The sequence below is a fragment of the Oenanthe melanoleuca genome, chromosome 2, assembly GCF_029582105.1.
Source record: "Oenanthe melanoleuca isolate GR-GAL-2019-014 chromosome 2, OMel1.0, whole genome shotgun sequence".
In the NCBI taxonomy this organism is placed as follows: Eukaryota; Metazoa; Chordata; class Aves; order Passeriformes; family Muscicapidae; genus Oenanthe; species Oenanthe melanoleuca.
The window spans coordinates 34,225,077-34,241,389 of NC_079335.1; the positions used below are offsets into that span (position 1 = coordinate 34,225,077).

The window sequence follows — 16,313 nt, forward strand, 5'->3', positions numbered from 1 at the left end:
ATAGTTAATTCACTTTTCAATGTGCTGTTGCTCACACTGCTCCATAGTATCAGAGGTTTCACAAAATAGTCCATGACAACAAGAGGAAAAGCACAATTTGTACTCCAGCTGCTGCACAAGCATAGGGGTACCTCCCTTCCTCCCTGGGGGAAACAGAGGATCCCAACTGCTCTTAATGAGAAAGGGAAAATCTCCCTTTTGTTAGTCCCAACTAGTGACTGAGGCAGCCAACAGCTGCACCAGCGAAAAAGTGGCAGGGCCACAAAGCAGCAGTAATGGGGATCAAACAGAACAGTTTATGGGCCACCTTAGAGCAACACCACTTCTGGAACCTCTGGCCAAGACTCCAGTCATTGCACGAGAAACCAGCGAGCACCTTTGTACTACCATAAGACACAGGAATAAAAGCTTACCTTGCCAAAGCTGCCTTTCCCAATGACTTTCAGGAAATCAAAGTCTGTTGGTTTAGCACTGAAAGACATTTAGGAAGGAGACAGGTCATCTGGGTAGGAATTACAAGTCTTGTAGCTGTTCAGCAGTGTAGTGTAGCACAACCGCCTGCAAGCACCCTCCTTTTCTTTCTTCCACCCAGCACTGCTTCTGCAGACCTGTCCTGAGACACAACTCCTCTTCATTTTGCAATTCCATTTTTCCTCTGGGTAAAGTGTTCAAGTTGCAGCCCCTGAGTTTATTTTGTTTACTAAGTTTAACCTCATGATGTAAAGGAGAAGAAAGACCATTCTTTCATTCTCCGTGGTCTAGTTCCTCGTAATTTTTAAGTCTCCACTTCCCCATGACGTCTACTGGAGCTTATTTACAGTGGTCCAAATGTATTCTAAAGGTTACATGAGGAAAGGAAGGACCAAGTTTGTTATCTGTTCCCTCTTATTTTTTCCATTCTTCCCTCTATCCAATCCTCCCTTGTTTTAAATTTCAGTAAGAGGAGGGAGGTCCTAACACTGGCCTTTTCTGTTTGTATGAATTCACTCTCAGTTTTTCCATTTCCCACATCATCACTCCTTTCAGTTTTCCCCAGGGTTCCCTTACTCTTTCCTGAATACAATTCTGTCAGCAAAACAATTATCCATGTTTTCAAATTACAAAACAAGTTACATCACCATACACCTCTCTATTTATTGCCCCCAAAGGGAAGGACTCTTATATTTAATTTCTTACTGCAATCTATAACCACTTTCTCCTGCTACAGAACAAATCTGTGAGAAAAGCAAAACCAAAATAGCAGTCATCTCCTAGAGAAGAAAAGCAGATTCACACAGAACTGAGAACAGAACCTCTGCAGAAGACACCAAACAGAGACACAAGTTATCACTGCAGTAACTGGGTTAGCATCAACAAGGCAAACTGCTCCTCTGGCATGCAATAAACCAAACTTGTTTTCAGAAGCTGTGGGACCACTCCCAAGGTCAGTCTAACCTTTCAGGTTTTAAAATTAATTTTAATCCCATTTAATTGAATTTTAAGTTTACATTAAATCGAATTACATTAAATTCAATTTAATTGAAACCTACTGAGGATTTCCAGATGGTCCCAGGTTGATATTCTGTGAGGTAGAGTTTAACTGTTGGGAAAAACAAAGAGGTTTACTAGAAATATTTTTCCTTCTCCCTTATCTTTCAATCAGTACTAATTTCAAAATACTCTACTAATCTGCTCAATCCATACTTTTACACTTGTTACATTAGAATTTTAAAGAGATCTAACATCTAGATTGGGAACTGAAATACCTGGCTATCATCACTTTGTCACAAATTCTTTCTACACACATCCTGTTCAAGGATGAAGGTAATAAAATATCTATGTTCATTCAGAGAAGAAAAGATCTGAAAAAAAATTCAGGAATATTTCAATAAACAACTTGTTCCTTATTCAGAACTTAACCCTTTCTGTACTTGCTTCATGAACATATTTTCTGCCTTTTATTCCAAATTCTCCAAGTTCTCACTAACACAATAACTTTAAACCCACACTGTTTATATAAGAGTAATTAATGAAAGGCACAGTGCTTTTAAAAACATGAAAGAGAACATTCTTCCTACCCCACAAAAAACATCACCAACCTTTTCTATCCTGACATTAAAGGTTAAATAACTCAATTCCTGGAATTCCATGAATCTTACTGGTACACACCCAGGCAGAATTTGTAAATTACAGGGAGTAGAGGAAGCCACTGTCATTTAGGTGATTTTCTCCATTTTGTTTTTGATTTAAAAATGCGGTATTTATACTCTCATTGTGATTCTGGAAATTATCAGAGAAGAATAAACTGCACTCAAATACAAGTTACCTGAGGACAGGCTGCCAGGAAGCACAAAGTGGAAAATGGCCTGACAGCAGCACTGGATGCCACTACTCACTGAAATGAGCCACTGGTACTGGACAGTTTTGAAAGAGCTACTGAAGAAAAAAGACCTTTTTTTCTGAAGGCTTTTTTTTTTGTTCCTTGTTGTTTGGCTTCATCATTTACAATGACTATAAGGTGAATTTTCCACCAATAATGTGGGGTCCAGGCCACTATGCAGTAGCTCTCTTTTTGCAATTTGTTGAGGTAAGACACATCTTTAATTTTCCACAGACAGTTTATCATTCCACATTACTTAAAATACCTTTCAAAGGAGGAGGAAACCAGTATTTTTAAGCTAGTGACTTTGGAAATGAAACTTTCAGAACACACTAAATGTCCTGTGGATCACACACAAACTGGAATAACTCTTACATCTTTAACAGTGGCTGAATAAGAAGAGAAATATTAATATCATATCTTTATGCCAAGTAGTAAGTAATAGAGAAGACAAGCTTAAATATGGCACTTCTGCCTTCCTAGAAATACTTCTTTTTTCAAACAGCACTGGTTCTGGAGGCTGTAAACTAATCTTCACAGAATCCATCCATATATATATTGGCTTCTTTGACAAAAGAAACTTCAGACCTCACACAGTGTTATATGTGAAATGAAATCAAATCCATCCTTGCTCCTAAAGTGACTTTTAGAAAGACTGCATTTTTTCCCCTGAGAGAATTCTATTTCCCTCATCTTTAAAAAAGAAGAACGCACAAGCAAACAAAAAGACAATTAAACATTCAATCTCCCCAGCTCCTTGCCAGATGTTCTTAGCAAGAGCCTTTGAACAGACTACAAAAACTGTGACAGCTAAGTTATGACTAAAGTTGTATTTCTTTCACCCGTATAGCAAGGGGGGAAAAGCAAGAAAAAGCCAGCAATCACTTTTACTCCTCTATGCAGTTTACACGTGACAGAAAAATAGCTTACAGCCCACAGTGGAACTGAGTTGTTTAAAAGAGCAGAGAGGGGATTTATTCCAAAACTACCAGCAGTTTTCAGTAAATAATATACCTAAGAAAATTGGCCTCAAGTAGCTGAAATTTAGAAGACTGTTCTACTTCTGTTTTATTACCTTCCGACTGCTCCTTTCATCTTCGTCTTCAGAAGGATCTGACTGGTGTTTTGGATTATCCATCTGAAGAAATGCTCTGACATCTGGGCTAGAAATACAGTTAGCTTCATTAACACACCAATAATCTGCATGATTTTCAGCCATAAACATAGGACATAGAATTGAACAGCAGCATACATGAGGAATTACTCATCACAAAGTTTAATATTTAAGTTCTGGTAATTAAGGACTGTATGCAAGCAATACTTTCTTTTACAACAACATAATTCAACTGCCAAGTGTGTTTTACAGCACAAACCTTTTCATCTGCAAAAACCTGACACATTAAAGTATATGTATGTAAAGACTTCAGAAGGAAACACTGCAGAACTGCATTTAAAGATAATTACCAGAAGAAAGCATGAGTTCTAAGTGGCTAGCAGTCAAATTTCTTCCAAAGACCTGAAGAGTTTACGTTTTTGTTTTCTAAAATTAATTTAATTGTCCAACACAAAAGGGAATGAAATACATCATCTGTATCCCAGGGAAAGACACATGTTCCAATGGATAAACAGCAGTAATGCTCCTCTCCCCATTCACTTTAAAGCAGAAGATGGTGATCTTTTATTTAAAATTCCTTCTGGCTGGGCACTGTCAAAACAGTGTTAAGAAATCCTTCCAGTCAGCTGCAAGGCACAAATGCCTCAGGAATTAGCAACAGGCTTCCCACAGTACCTGAGGAGATGCATTTTATCTTTAGCAGCGGTTTCAAGCTCTGTCTTGGTGGGGCTGGGGGACAAGGACTGAGAGAAAGGTAGGAAAGTAAGAGAACTCCAAAAACACAAATTTCTTCTTCCAGGAAGAAAGGGTTGTCCAACAGGTCAAAAGAATGTAACATGTTTCTGAACCACAGCCCAGCACAAGTAAAGAGTAATGTAATACAACTGAGGAAAAATTAATTTCTAAAAAAATGGGTATAGTATATAGCCTGTATAAACCTCTTCAAGAGATTATTTCAATCTTTCACGTTCTTTCATCCACTACAAGGCAATCTTCTTATCGAGGAAGAAATCTTACCTACATTTCAGAGACTAAGTTGTTTGAGAAGGACTCAGGGCAGTCACTTATAGGAAACTCCACATGAGCCATTCAGTACAAGAAAAGCACTAGCTTACTATGGAGCTGCTCTTTTAATCTGTCACTAGAATATATAAAATAGGGTAGTTTTATGTAAGAAACAGATGTGCTCGCTATTTTCAATCCATTCACCCTCACACATCTCTGATCAGTGAGGATCAGAAGTAAAAGATGAGCTGCTTCTGATACTTCTCCAGCTCCTGTAATTTCCTGTCAGCACTACTGAACCTAGCTCATATCCTAGGCTATCTGAGGCTTCTATCACTTACATTCTGTATTCCTAAGTCCTATTTGAAATACATTTCAGTTGCCTTCAGCCTTTCAGGTTTAAAGCATAGGAACAAGACTGTTCACATAATTTCCCACCATAATTTCAGTTTAATACTTCCCATTTTATATGAACTCCAAATTCTGATCTATTTCAGCATCTGTCTTTTATCCTGAGGCCAGGAAGACAAAAATCACAGTGGTTTGAACATTGTGGTTTTACTGGTTCATGATGCAACAATTTAAGTTTCAGAACATTTGGATATCTTAAAATCAAGAATAAAGTTATAGTTAATGCTTTTCACTAGGCAGAACAACAGAAAAAGACCTTAATTACCTTTCAGCATTAATTATTCTGGACAACTGGCTGATTAAATAGAGCATATTGTAATACATCTCAAATAGTTACTATAGTAACTTTGTTCATGACTGACTTCACAGCAGGAAAAACATAAAAATACCAATTCACAGGAAAAGGGTGTTGTGCAGTTGCAGGGTATTCCACAATCTCCACAACAGCCAGAATAGTAACTGATTGATGTTATACTGTTCACATTTGCAATTTTAAAACCAATGCAGTTGCTTTATTTTTTTCCTAATTAAAAATAAAAAAGTTTAATGTACCATTTCTTAGGCAGGATTGCAGCATGTTATGCAAAATGCTATACAGATTGATATGGCTTCTATGCTGTATTAACTCACATGGATTAACTCAATGTATTTTAGAATACATGGAAACTATTCCTAAAATAACCTCACCTATAAAATTAAAAGGATTGCCAAAACCACTTAAAAGGGATGATCATTTTACATTGTACATATATGACCAGCAAAAGTTAGTTTTGTCTGGATTTTTATGATTGGCTGAATAAATTTATTTTATGGATTATCTCTGAAATACACAAAACAGTGTCAAGCTCTGCTTAAATACGGTTGCTTATGTAATACTTGTTCTGCATTAGTCTTCCTGCAAAAACAGTGTAATACCATACAAAAATTTTGGATGCACACAGAAATATGAACAAACCCAAAAACTCACACAAATTTCGAACTGAAATGGTAAAATTAATAGCCAGTGACAGAAGCTTAACATTTAAGACACACTCTAAATAATGGTGCCAAGCTCCTCCCTCTTCTCATCACATTTTCTTAAATAGTAAACCACTGATATCTGTTTTACAGAAAGCAAAGGTTCAAAAAGCTGTAATACAGCAAAGTACAGCTTTAAGCAAAGTAATACAGCAAAGCCATAATAAAGCAAAGTACACTTTAAAAGAAGGCAATAATATAATGCAAGGTTTGCTTTCCCCAACATGGACTGCAAGTTCCTACAATTCAGGGGTTTCACATTCACTTTTATATTAATCAGACTTTGAAATCAGGAAAAAAATTGTGACTGATTTTCTCATAAGGAACACATTCAGACCCCGCTTCTCACTTACAGAACTGATAACTCATTTCCCCACAGGTTGCAGAGTATTGTCATCCTTGGGTTCTTCAAGTGTTATGCAAATGTTCTCGTTCTCATTAAGGAGGTACTTTGGACTATTTAAAAATAACTGCATTACATCTTTAATGCATCCTCTATTATACAGTTTTTCAAACAGGTTTTCTTTGGACATGTTCTGATAGACAGCAATTAAATGCATTAATACTTCAGTAAAGGCCTACATTTGAGGGGGTGAGCAGCCCACTTCCAGGAGTTATGTAGTGTTTTAGGGAGGCTCACAGTGCTCCCTAGGAACAAACTCCCAGCTCCTATTAAGGACAGCAGTCAGAAAGGGGGACACACTATCAGATTTCTATCCCTTCTGCCCTATATATCCCTCCCTTTTCTTGGAACACACATTCTACCCCTGAGAGCCAGCTGTCTCTCACAGTAAGTTTGCTGAGGAAATGCAGTTTGACGCTAGTCCACTTAATTCCCAATTTGGACTAAGCCACTGATCTCACCCTGTATTTCACCTGACAGTGATTGCAGGAAAATCCTTATCAACTGTCACAGGGTCTCTCTAAGCACTCCAATACACCTTAAGTTTTTCTTGGATTTTATATGGAACAAAAAGGTTTGGCTTTGATACAATATTCAAGAAATGTGCCAGACCCAAGAAAAAAAGTCCACTGATGAAAAATAAGAGCACAGTACTACATCTTTCAAAGAACAATGTAAATATTACCATCTTGGACATACTGCATCTGACATTTGTACTTTTCACTTCAGATGTTTAGATGCCTTCCCATCCAGAAATGAGAACACCTTGAATCACCCTTAAGATTTTAGTGAAACAATTTTCCTAAGCAGAACTTAAAATATATGACATGCTGATACTAGTTTTAATGCTTAAAGGATGCAGTGGAAGGTGGATTTCTTAATGATTCTGTGAAGAATGCACAACCCACTAAGTTTTCCTTGTTCATCACTACTTTACATAAGTTATCTGACCTAGTTTCAAATGTAATTAGCACATTAAAGCAAAACTAAGAAAGCAGGATGGACTATCTGTGAAGACTCAGTCATCACATATCCCTTGAGTAGCTTCTATCAGATTTTACAAAAAATCCCAAGCACCAAGATCAAAGATTTGATATTTCTTCTATAACAACATTCACTGGAACACAGAAAAGGTGACAGATTACATAATTAATTATATGATTTGTTGCAATGCAACTCTGCAAAAAGTAAAAGCTAACTTCAGAAAAATAATCACCTTGCAGGGATTGAAAGAGAAACAACATAGAAATTACTACAGAATTAAATATTTTAGCACTGAACTGTGGATTAAAGCCTTTTGCTCCCGCATAATTCACTGTTTCTTTAAGGGTGGGGTGAAGAAGAACAGTACAAGACAAACTTTGGTCTCTATTTGTTATTTTTATTGTAGAACTCTGTTTAATAAGCTTATTATTGAATACACTTTCATCAGTACCAAACACTATCAGACCTATGTCTTAACCCTGGTTTAAGTCAGTTTAATGGATCAGGCAAGCTTAAGTGCCATATTAAAGAACATTGATTCTTCTACAGTTGCATTCGAGCATAAAACAATTTTAAAAGCTCACAAAAATTTAAGGAGGCAGGTAGATTTTAAGTTTGATGGCTTTTTTTTTTTTTTTTTTGCATACCATTTTCTGCTGTCCATAACAAAAAAGCACCATTTTATCTCTGGAGAACAAATATAGTATGTTTTGAAACAAAAATATTTGTTTCAAATATTCAAACCAGAGGAGGAGATTGATCTAAATAAACCAGTATCCTTTCCCAATGAAACAAAGCATTGATATTCAGTAATTTGTTATATTAAAATGCTTTTTATCATTTCCCAAAGAACAGCATCATGAACACAAACCTCATAGTGTTTGTTGTGGTGGAAAGATATACTTCCATAAAGACTTTGTTACTAATTTTTTTCCACTAACCAAAAGAAGTATTTATAAAATGCTCCTTTTTTTTTTTTTTTTTTTTTTTTTTTAATCCAGAAAGGAAAGGAAGTACATATTTCAGGTTGACAGGACATTAAATAGTTCATTTGTTGTGAAAAAAGAAAATCTGACTGCATGCTGCGAACTGCAGTGATACTCTGTTAGAGTTACTTTTTCCTTTGGGAAATGGGCAATTTCACAGTACAAATAGGCTAATTAAACAAAGCATATGTATTAAAGTCATTTACTCAACACTAAAGCCAAGCAAAGGGCTTTACCATTTTACCAGTTCAAGCAACATAGAAAGCTGCATGGATTTAGCTGAAACTTATTACAGCTTTCAACTGAAAGAAGGTGCCTGTTTGCCCTGCAATGGGTTCTCACACAGTGCTGCTCTCCATACTTAACTGGAGCTGACTCTGTCTTAACACCATCTCCCATTCACCATTGCATTCATGGTGCTGGTGAACACACCTGCCGTTCTTCTGCTGGGAACAGTTTAGGTACAAGCTTATCCATCATTTCCTTTAGGCAGCTCAGCCTGGTTATCCCAAACCATCTCAGCAACGGAATTAAGCCACTTGGTTACCGTACTTTAAACAAGTTCTGGAGCACACATGAACTGCTCTTAACAAAAAAAAGGATTCAGGCAGTGATTGACTGCCAGCAACACAGCAGCAAGTGACATCAGGGCCCTCAAACGGTGCAGCCACTAGCAAACAAACACCTGCCCTACAGCGACAGTTTACAGTGGAATCTGCACCCCTGGAATTAAGATCAGTTAATTGCCTGCAAACCAATTTGTAGGTTGGTTTTCAGAAAACAAAAACACTTATATACACTCTTCAGTCTGTAGATTTTTCCTGAATGGATGGCCACATAAAGTTTATTTTTTTATACTGAAGAGCTCTGAACAGATAAAATACATTTTCTGGTTAAATACCTAATTTGCGATTTTGTGTTTAACATATCTTTTCATCTCATGTCTTTTCAACAGCCCTTATAAAACAGAAATGAAACTACTTACTGGTTGCATAGCTCTGGCTGTCTAACTAAATTCTGAATGAATTCATTCAGTCCTGCTCTTCTCTGTTTAATAAAATCTGAAAAAAACAGATTTATTAGAATCATCAGTCAGCTTATGAAAAAGATTTATTTTCTCATTCAAGTTTTTTAGGATTTAAAACAGCAGTTAAAAGGAGAGTGGCCTATGACTGATTTAGAACAGGATTGGTTCTACATATGAAAACTGCAAGCTTCAAACATTGAACTGAGCTGAGAGAATAAATTTCAGTGTCTCTGTAACACTACATAAAAGCCAGGTGGATTAGAAGTGCTATCCTGTGCTTCAAGAACAGTGCGTAACCACAGCGGGCTAACCTGTGCAGCCTTCATTGCACGGGTGAGCCCTTCAGCACCTGATTCCACAGAAACAAAAACCTCAAGAACCCACAGGCAAAACCTGACATCAGTTGCACAAGTCAAGTTTTTACATGAACAGTCCCACCAAGCAGCATATTTCCATAACATATGTATGGCAGGGAGAAAATTGCACAATTCATCCTGCCGGCAGGCACCCAGATAGAGTCATCAAAGATCACAAAATAAAACACTTTCCTTTAGATTTTGGTCATCATCTCCACCTTAAAAAAGATAATCCTCAGAATCCCTTCCCTTATCTAAAGCCTGAGACATGTGACTGTTCTGTAGCAACATGGAAAGATAGACAAAGGATTTAGAATAGAAAGAGAGTTCTAACATAAAATAAAGTGTAAAATGGAATAATCTTATCTTTCATTACTCATACCAACAATAATTCGTATGGAAAAAGAAATTATTTAACTTGTGCACTAACTTTTAAGGTATTCCAATGACTGTCATATCCAGATTACTGACAATTATTAAAATTTTAAATTAAAATTAAGTTTTAATTAACAACTGTACTTAAAACATTACAAAAAACGTCCATATTGTTTCAGGCACATAATCCCTGAACAATTCCTAGGGTATTTAATAATCCCAAATCACTGACATCTAACAGTAAGGTAAATTTGCATACAGATATTATGGGAGTCACCAACATCAGCAATTTCAGTGTGGCAGATGTTCAGTGTCATCAGTCACTCTAAGCCTCCAGGGTTAACCTTACCGGTGAAGATAAAACAGCTGTAACATCTGAAATTTTCAGGTTCTGTATTCTGAGGTTTCTGTTCCATTTTTTCAAGTTAAAACAAGATTAATTTTAAAATAACCTAAGTGCCAATAAAATTGGAGCATTTAAAAGGCAATATAAAAGACAGTATTTTTGGTAGATTTTGGGTAAAGGGATGTAAAGGTCTCACTGCTGCATTTCAATGCAGTAGTACAATGCTGCATACCCATGGATGGATTACAGAAATAAAATACCTTTTCAATATTTGTAAAACATGTAACTTGTTTCAGGAGCCAGCAGACACATTACATCAAAGCTTCAATAAATCAGCGTTAAGAAAAAATATTTACATAAGCATCATGGTTCCATCTCCACCCTGCCTCCTAGCAAGAAACATCTTGAGAACTATTTAGTTTCTCATGCTTCAAGGATTTCAGCGTAGTTCACGGAAATTTAAAACAAGTTTGAGGACTTTGTTTTACATATATAATTTTAATAAAAATTTAGTTGAGGTTTTTTCACATTAAAACTCCAGTTTCCTAAATTTGGCTCCAAGAAATCCACCTGCATATTTGCCTGTACAGCAAACCAGACTGCATGGCATTCTCTGGTCTTCAGCCAGCTCTGAGAATCCCAAGGTCAGAGAAAAGGAAACAGAACTAAACAAGAAGTCCCTGTAGACAAAATACATGCAGAACTTTTGGCAATCATTTACATCTTCATCAGAAGAGAACATCAGAGCTTGGATACTTGTATCTGATTATTCTAATAAAAAATAAAACAGAATTTTACATCAGGATCCGGATGATTAACTGCAACTGCCGAACACTAGGTTTATTTGTCAGACCTTTTAAAAACCCAATCCTACACATCCTAAGAGCTTTAACAGCTTTGGATCTATTTGTTCCTCAGTAAATCAGAAAATGAAACAGTTGAAACAGGTGCAGGAGGTGATGAAACTACAGACTGACCACATCAGCAAGCCAGGGCAGGGTGGGAGGGGTCCAAAGAACATTGGGAAAAGCCCAAAGTAAAACTAGCTTGAATGAATAGTACAAACACACAGAGCAATGGCCTGGCCTTCCCATCTGCATTTTTAGTTATTCATCCATAGTGCCACCCAGGTTACTTCAAGGCACTTTACAAGTGACTTTCATTGGTATTTTGCTGTGTACAGAGCAAGCTAAATGGGAACCTATCACTGGTTACTGGAGCACAGCACATCCACATCGGACACGCTTCCCTTGTTGTTCCACTTCCAGAAGAAGTTCATTTTCACCTAAACTGTACAAGGAAGCACATTCAGATACAGAGAGTTCTAAAGTCCTCAGAGATAAATCCTTGAGTTATTTCATTTATCAGAGATGGCTGTGGGGTATGCAACACAAAGGAAAGTTTAAAACTGACTGCGCATAAAGCTTAGGAAGAGCTTGGGGTTTGGCTTTTGCTTTTATAAGAGAGAGAGATCACACGTGACAGGTCAGAATCAGAATCCTGATTATGGGAGGGTTGGGCTTCAGTGCAAGAGAGGCACTGGGCAACCAAGAAATGTTTTTTTCACTATCACAAGGTAAAACATCTACCCACACTAGTTCCTGCTCTTGACTGAAGCATGACTAAATTTTGGTTTAGTCACTGTTTTGAGGACCGCTGCAAAACTCCTATAAGACAGCTTCTTGTAGGCTGGAATGGATCAATTTTCACATAAAGAAACTGACAAAATGAATAACAGGATGATGACTTACCAGGATCAAAATTATCACCAAATATTCTTTTAGCTGGAATCTTCAGGTTCATGGTGGGAAATTGCTTCTTTAGCTGAAAACAAAACACATAAAATTGGATTGTGCTTAGACATTAAGGTACCTAGAAATAATTGCATTTTGTTTGTTTTCTGATGAACAGTTTGAACACTTGATTATTAGTAATTCTGCTCTGCTATGCCATTTCCTCTGCTCATACACATGGGGGAAAAAAACATACCCAGAACAATCTGTACTCAGCTTGTTTGCAATAGACATCCCCTTTTAAATTCAAAGGCCATCTCATCTTCATCTTATGGACTAGTAGAGCAATAATGCAAAATGTTTTGTCCCAGGTTAAGAAAACAAATTTCAGTGTTGTTTTTACTTTCCTTTTTCTTCCTCCATCAATTCTTTATCTCTTTTGGGTTTGTTTTCTCTTACTTGCTTGCACAGGGCTGTATGCATGAAGTTTAGGATGGGCTGGGGATACAGGCATCTGGGTTCTGTCCAAATTACATTCTTAAAGCTTTAGAAATCACAGGTGGTCTACCCCTACACCAAAACTGCAAACGATGAACAGTCTGTTTTAGGATCCTGCACTGGATAATTTGATTATTACACTTGATAAACTGACCAGAAGATAGTGCACAAAAACAGTGAATTATGTATTTTTAAAAAAACCCAAATCTGACACTAATCAAGCCTTGTCTACATTTACTTCACCTTCAAGTGCTCCAGAAGAGCAATCTTACTCTCATCCTCATTAAGAGAGCAGTTTTCTATTACAGTAGCTGGAAATTCTTCTTCCCTTAGCACCAGTATTTCTTTCAGTTAGCAGCACAAGTTCTTTTTCGTGTATATATTGTATGAATTACACTGAACAGAAACTGGACTAAATGTCCTCCTGGCTATGCTTCCCCAGGACCTCACCTCTGGCCATGCTAGAGAGACCAGGGCTGAACAAACTTCAGGAGAGCAAGGCCAATCCGAATGGCAAGAGAACATGGCAAAGGAACAGGATCACCAACAGACCCTCTGAAAGGAGGATTTTCTGTTTTCACATCCCTTACAGGTCTATCCCTGCAAGATGCAGGCAAAGCACAGCATGGGGCATCCAGGGGCATTTCAAACATTTCCAAGAACATTTCCAAGCTCACAGCCTGTGTCTGGAGACCGCTGCCACACGCAATTCCATGCACAGGGAGGCAGAAGAGAGAAGGCTTGACTACTTCCCAGAGAGACAGTGGAAGTGAAGGCACAAATAAGCAGCTGGTAATACTTTATCATAGGGGAATTATATGATATATAAAATATGATCTCTAAGGACAAAGAACTGGAGGAAAGTATGGACACAGCACACGTAACTCAGACTTGTTTCAGACTTGTACCTGAAAAAGTATTTACCCCACTTCCCCACTATGTAAAAAGGGCAAAACCCTCTTCTAGCAACAAACCCAACAAATCCATACTTAGTTGCTGAAGGGGCTTTGTTTTTTTGGAACACTGACCACATTTTTTTGTGCAAAAAATCACACTTGCTATGAAACTGCGGGTATGAATTGCCACCAATGACTGACTAGAAAATTTCTGTTAAGAAATAAGGATCTGTTCATTGCTTTCAGTACTTCAAAGAAAAACACTTATTTTAGGAGAAACATATCTACCTAGATGTTTTGTGGGTTTTTTTGCTATGAACAAAAGCACATTTTATATGTTTTGACAACAACTAAACTGGAAGTTTCATTAAGCTATGATCCCAAGGAGCTATAAAAATGTGACAAATAAGTGGATTTTGAGTCTGAAATTCAAACAAATTGAAGTTTAAAAAATCTACTTCATCATTTTCTTTAATTAGGCTCCTATGGTTATTAAATGTTGACACAAACTCCTCAAGAGAGGATTAAATCAAACCATAACATTGCAAGCAAGTGTTACTTTGCTATTCTGGCATGATTTCATGCTTTTTGCTCACCGTGTTGTAGAGTTTATCGAACTCTGCATACCGTCGAAAAACGAACCACTCATTTCTCCCAACAGAGACCAATACTTTGTAAACCTGTAGGAACAAGAACAGTGCTATTGCCCACAAAGCTTAGTAAAACCTCCCAAGTTTAATTTTGTGGTGGAAGTAAGGGCAGGCTGTTAAATTTATGGTGTAAATGCACTTATTGAACCATGTATTTCTTACAGCTAAGTCACACAGACATCAACAGAAATTATTAAAATGACAATTAAAATAATCTAGTACTTTACGGAACATTTTTTAAACACCAGGTAAGCAAAAACTAACACCAAAACTGATTTAGTGGAGTTTCATAAATTAGTTAATATCCAGAAAGAACACCTGCCCATCAGACAGTAGTCTATTAAAATTTAATATGACATTTGTTCACAACTCAATAAATAATAATAAATACTAATATTAAAGAAGCAAAACATTTAAAATACTGAAGACTGCCTTCACCAAAACCTAAAGGGGAAGTACATATGGAAGGTACAAAGATAACTGTTCATTTGAACATCTTGAATACAGAAGAATCCTGGCTGATGGCACAGTTGTTCAGTGAGGAAAAATGGTGCTGTGGCTGAAATACAGCCCATATAACATCATATGCAGCACTGGGATGAAGGAGGTGTAGTTGAAACCTGCTGCACACTTCTGGCCTCTCAAATGCCATGTCACAGAGCAATTAAGTAACTAGACAGATTTTCAGTCCCTGGATTCATAAATCTGGTTGGCAGATGTGTGTGCAGAGAGGTAATTAGATGTTTTCACTTCTCTACTTTCTTGTATTTCCAGAAGGAGCTCAGCTATTCCTTCAGGGAAGAGGATGGGCACAGCAAGGAAATGAGTGCAGAGTGCAGCTAATTCCCAGTGCAGACAACTGGACCAGTGCCCCAGTCTCCCTTCTGCCCTGGAACAGCACCTTGGCTCTCTCTCTAACTCCACACTGGAAGTGGCAGCCACCACCACCAGTTCCTCAGCCTAAGGGCTGCAGTCAGGCTGTGTTAACTGCTCACATAAGCTGTTCTCAGTCCCAGCCCTGGGGAACACAGGAAGCATCCAGCAGAATGCTGATGAGACCTTCTAAGAAAAGCCACTTTGCCTCATACTGCTAAACAAGTGTTAGCATAAAACCTAAGAGCCTCCCTACACTGTAGACAGCAAAAGCTCCAGCAGCAAAACTTAAGCACTGTCCTCCTGAACCAGGTCTCTTACAGAGCAGTCAAATCCTGCAGGCAATGTTCAAACACAAAACACCTCAGCTCCCCACGACTGCACAGCAAATCAATGCCAACACATTTGAGCAGAGGGCCAAGGAAGCTGGGCAGAAGCACAGACAGCAGAGTGCACAGGCAAGCATAACTCAGGTTATGAGATGATATCCCTCCTTGGCAACTGCTAAATTAAAACAGTTCTGCTCTCAGAGTACCTGTAGAAGAATGACACAATCAACATTTTTTACACAACACAAAAAACCTGTATGAGGTCATCCAGTTCACACTACTAATAAAGCTCTTGCACACCCCAGCAAAGGAACAAGTCCAACAGTCATGGACACACTGAGGGGTGAGAAAACACACAATATCCACAAAGATTCTAGTAAAACCTAAAACCATGACATGTCTGGGCTGTATTACTACTCTCAGCCAATCATGTAATGATTTGAGAGATGTGCAATGCTTATTTTTAGAAAGGTGTGGAGAAGGAATCTAGACTTACTTAAATAATAACCTTTTTAAGTCTAATTATTCCTGATCCAAATTTGGTCTTACAAGACTCCTTAAACATAGATATGATGCATCCACAACTCACAGTAAGTGGGTAAAAACCACAAAGCTTTGAGAAAAATAAAAAGGAAGAAAACCAGAATTCCTGAAAACATCACCATAAAATATATTCCAAAATACAGACAGGATAGGATCCAGCTATTTCTGGATGCAGTAGGATTTCTTCACAAAAGAAATCACTAAAATTAAAAGCCTTCAACTCTGTGGTAGCTCATGCTCCTAGATTAAATGCTTTATTTTTATTAAACAAAGAAAAAGTAAAAGGTAGTCTGTTTTCCAATTTTGACAGAGCAATCATTGAGAAAGTTAGGAAACTATTTATTGTCAACAAATAAAGAAAAAAAAAAGAAACAACTCCAATTTCCATAGGGCTGGGGATTAATATTA

At 37.4% G+C, this 16,313-nt stretch overlaps 1 protein-coding gene across 4 annotated transcripts in view; it reads right to left on the minus strand.

Annotated features, from left to right (window-relative positions):
• The window catches only part of SGK3 (serum/glucocorticoid regulated kinase family member 3), a 56,547-nt gene that overhangs the window by 7,511 nt on the left and 32,723 nt on the right, over positions 1 to 16,313 (minus strand). For 3 of the 4 annotated variants that reach the window (XM_056483160.1, XM_056483162.1, XM_056483161.1), the window contains exons 3-8: positions 14,107 to 14,190; positions 12,135 to 12,207; positions 9,265 to 9,340; positions 3,435 to 3,522; positions 1,530 to 1,579; positions 414 to 471 (exon numbers count right to left, since the gene is read on the minus strand). In XM_056483160.1, the coding sequence (XP_056339135.1) occupies positions 414 to 471; positions 1,530 to 1,579; positions 3,435 to 3,522; positions 9,265 to 9,340; positions 12,135 to 12,207; positions 14,107 to 14,190 (429 nt within the window). Of the gene's footprint in view, positions 1 to 413; positions 472 to 1,529; positions 1,580 to 3,434; positions 3,523 to 9,264; positions 9,341 to 12,134; positions 12,208 to 14,106; positions 14,191 to 16,313 lie in introns of those variants that run through there. The other variant, XM_056483163.1, reaches the window with a different exon arrangement.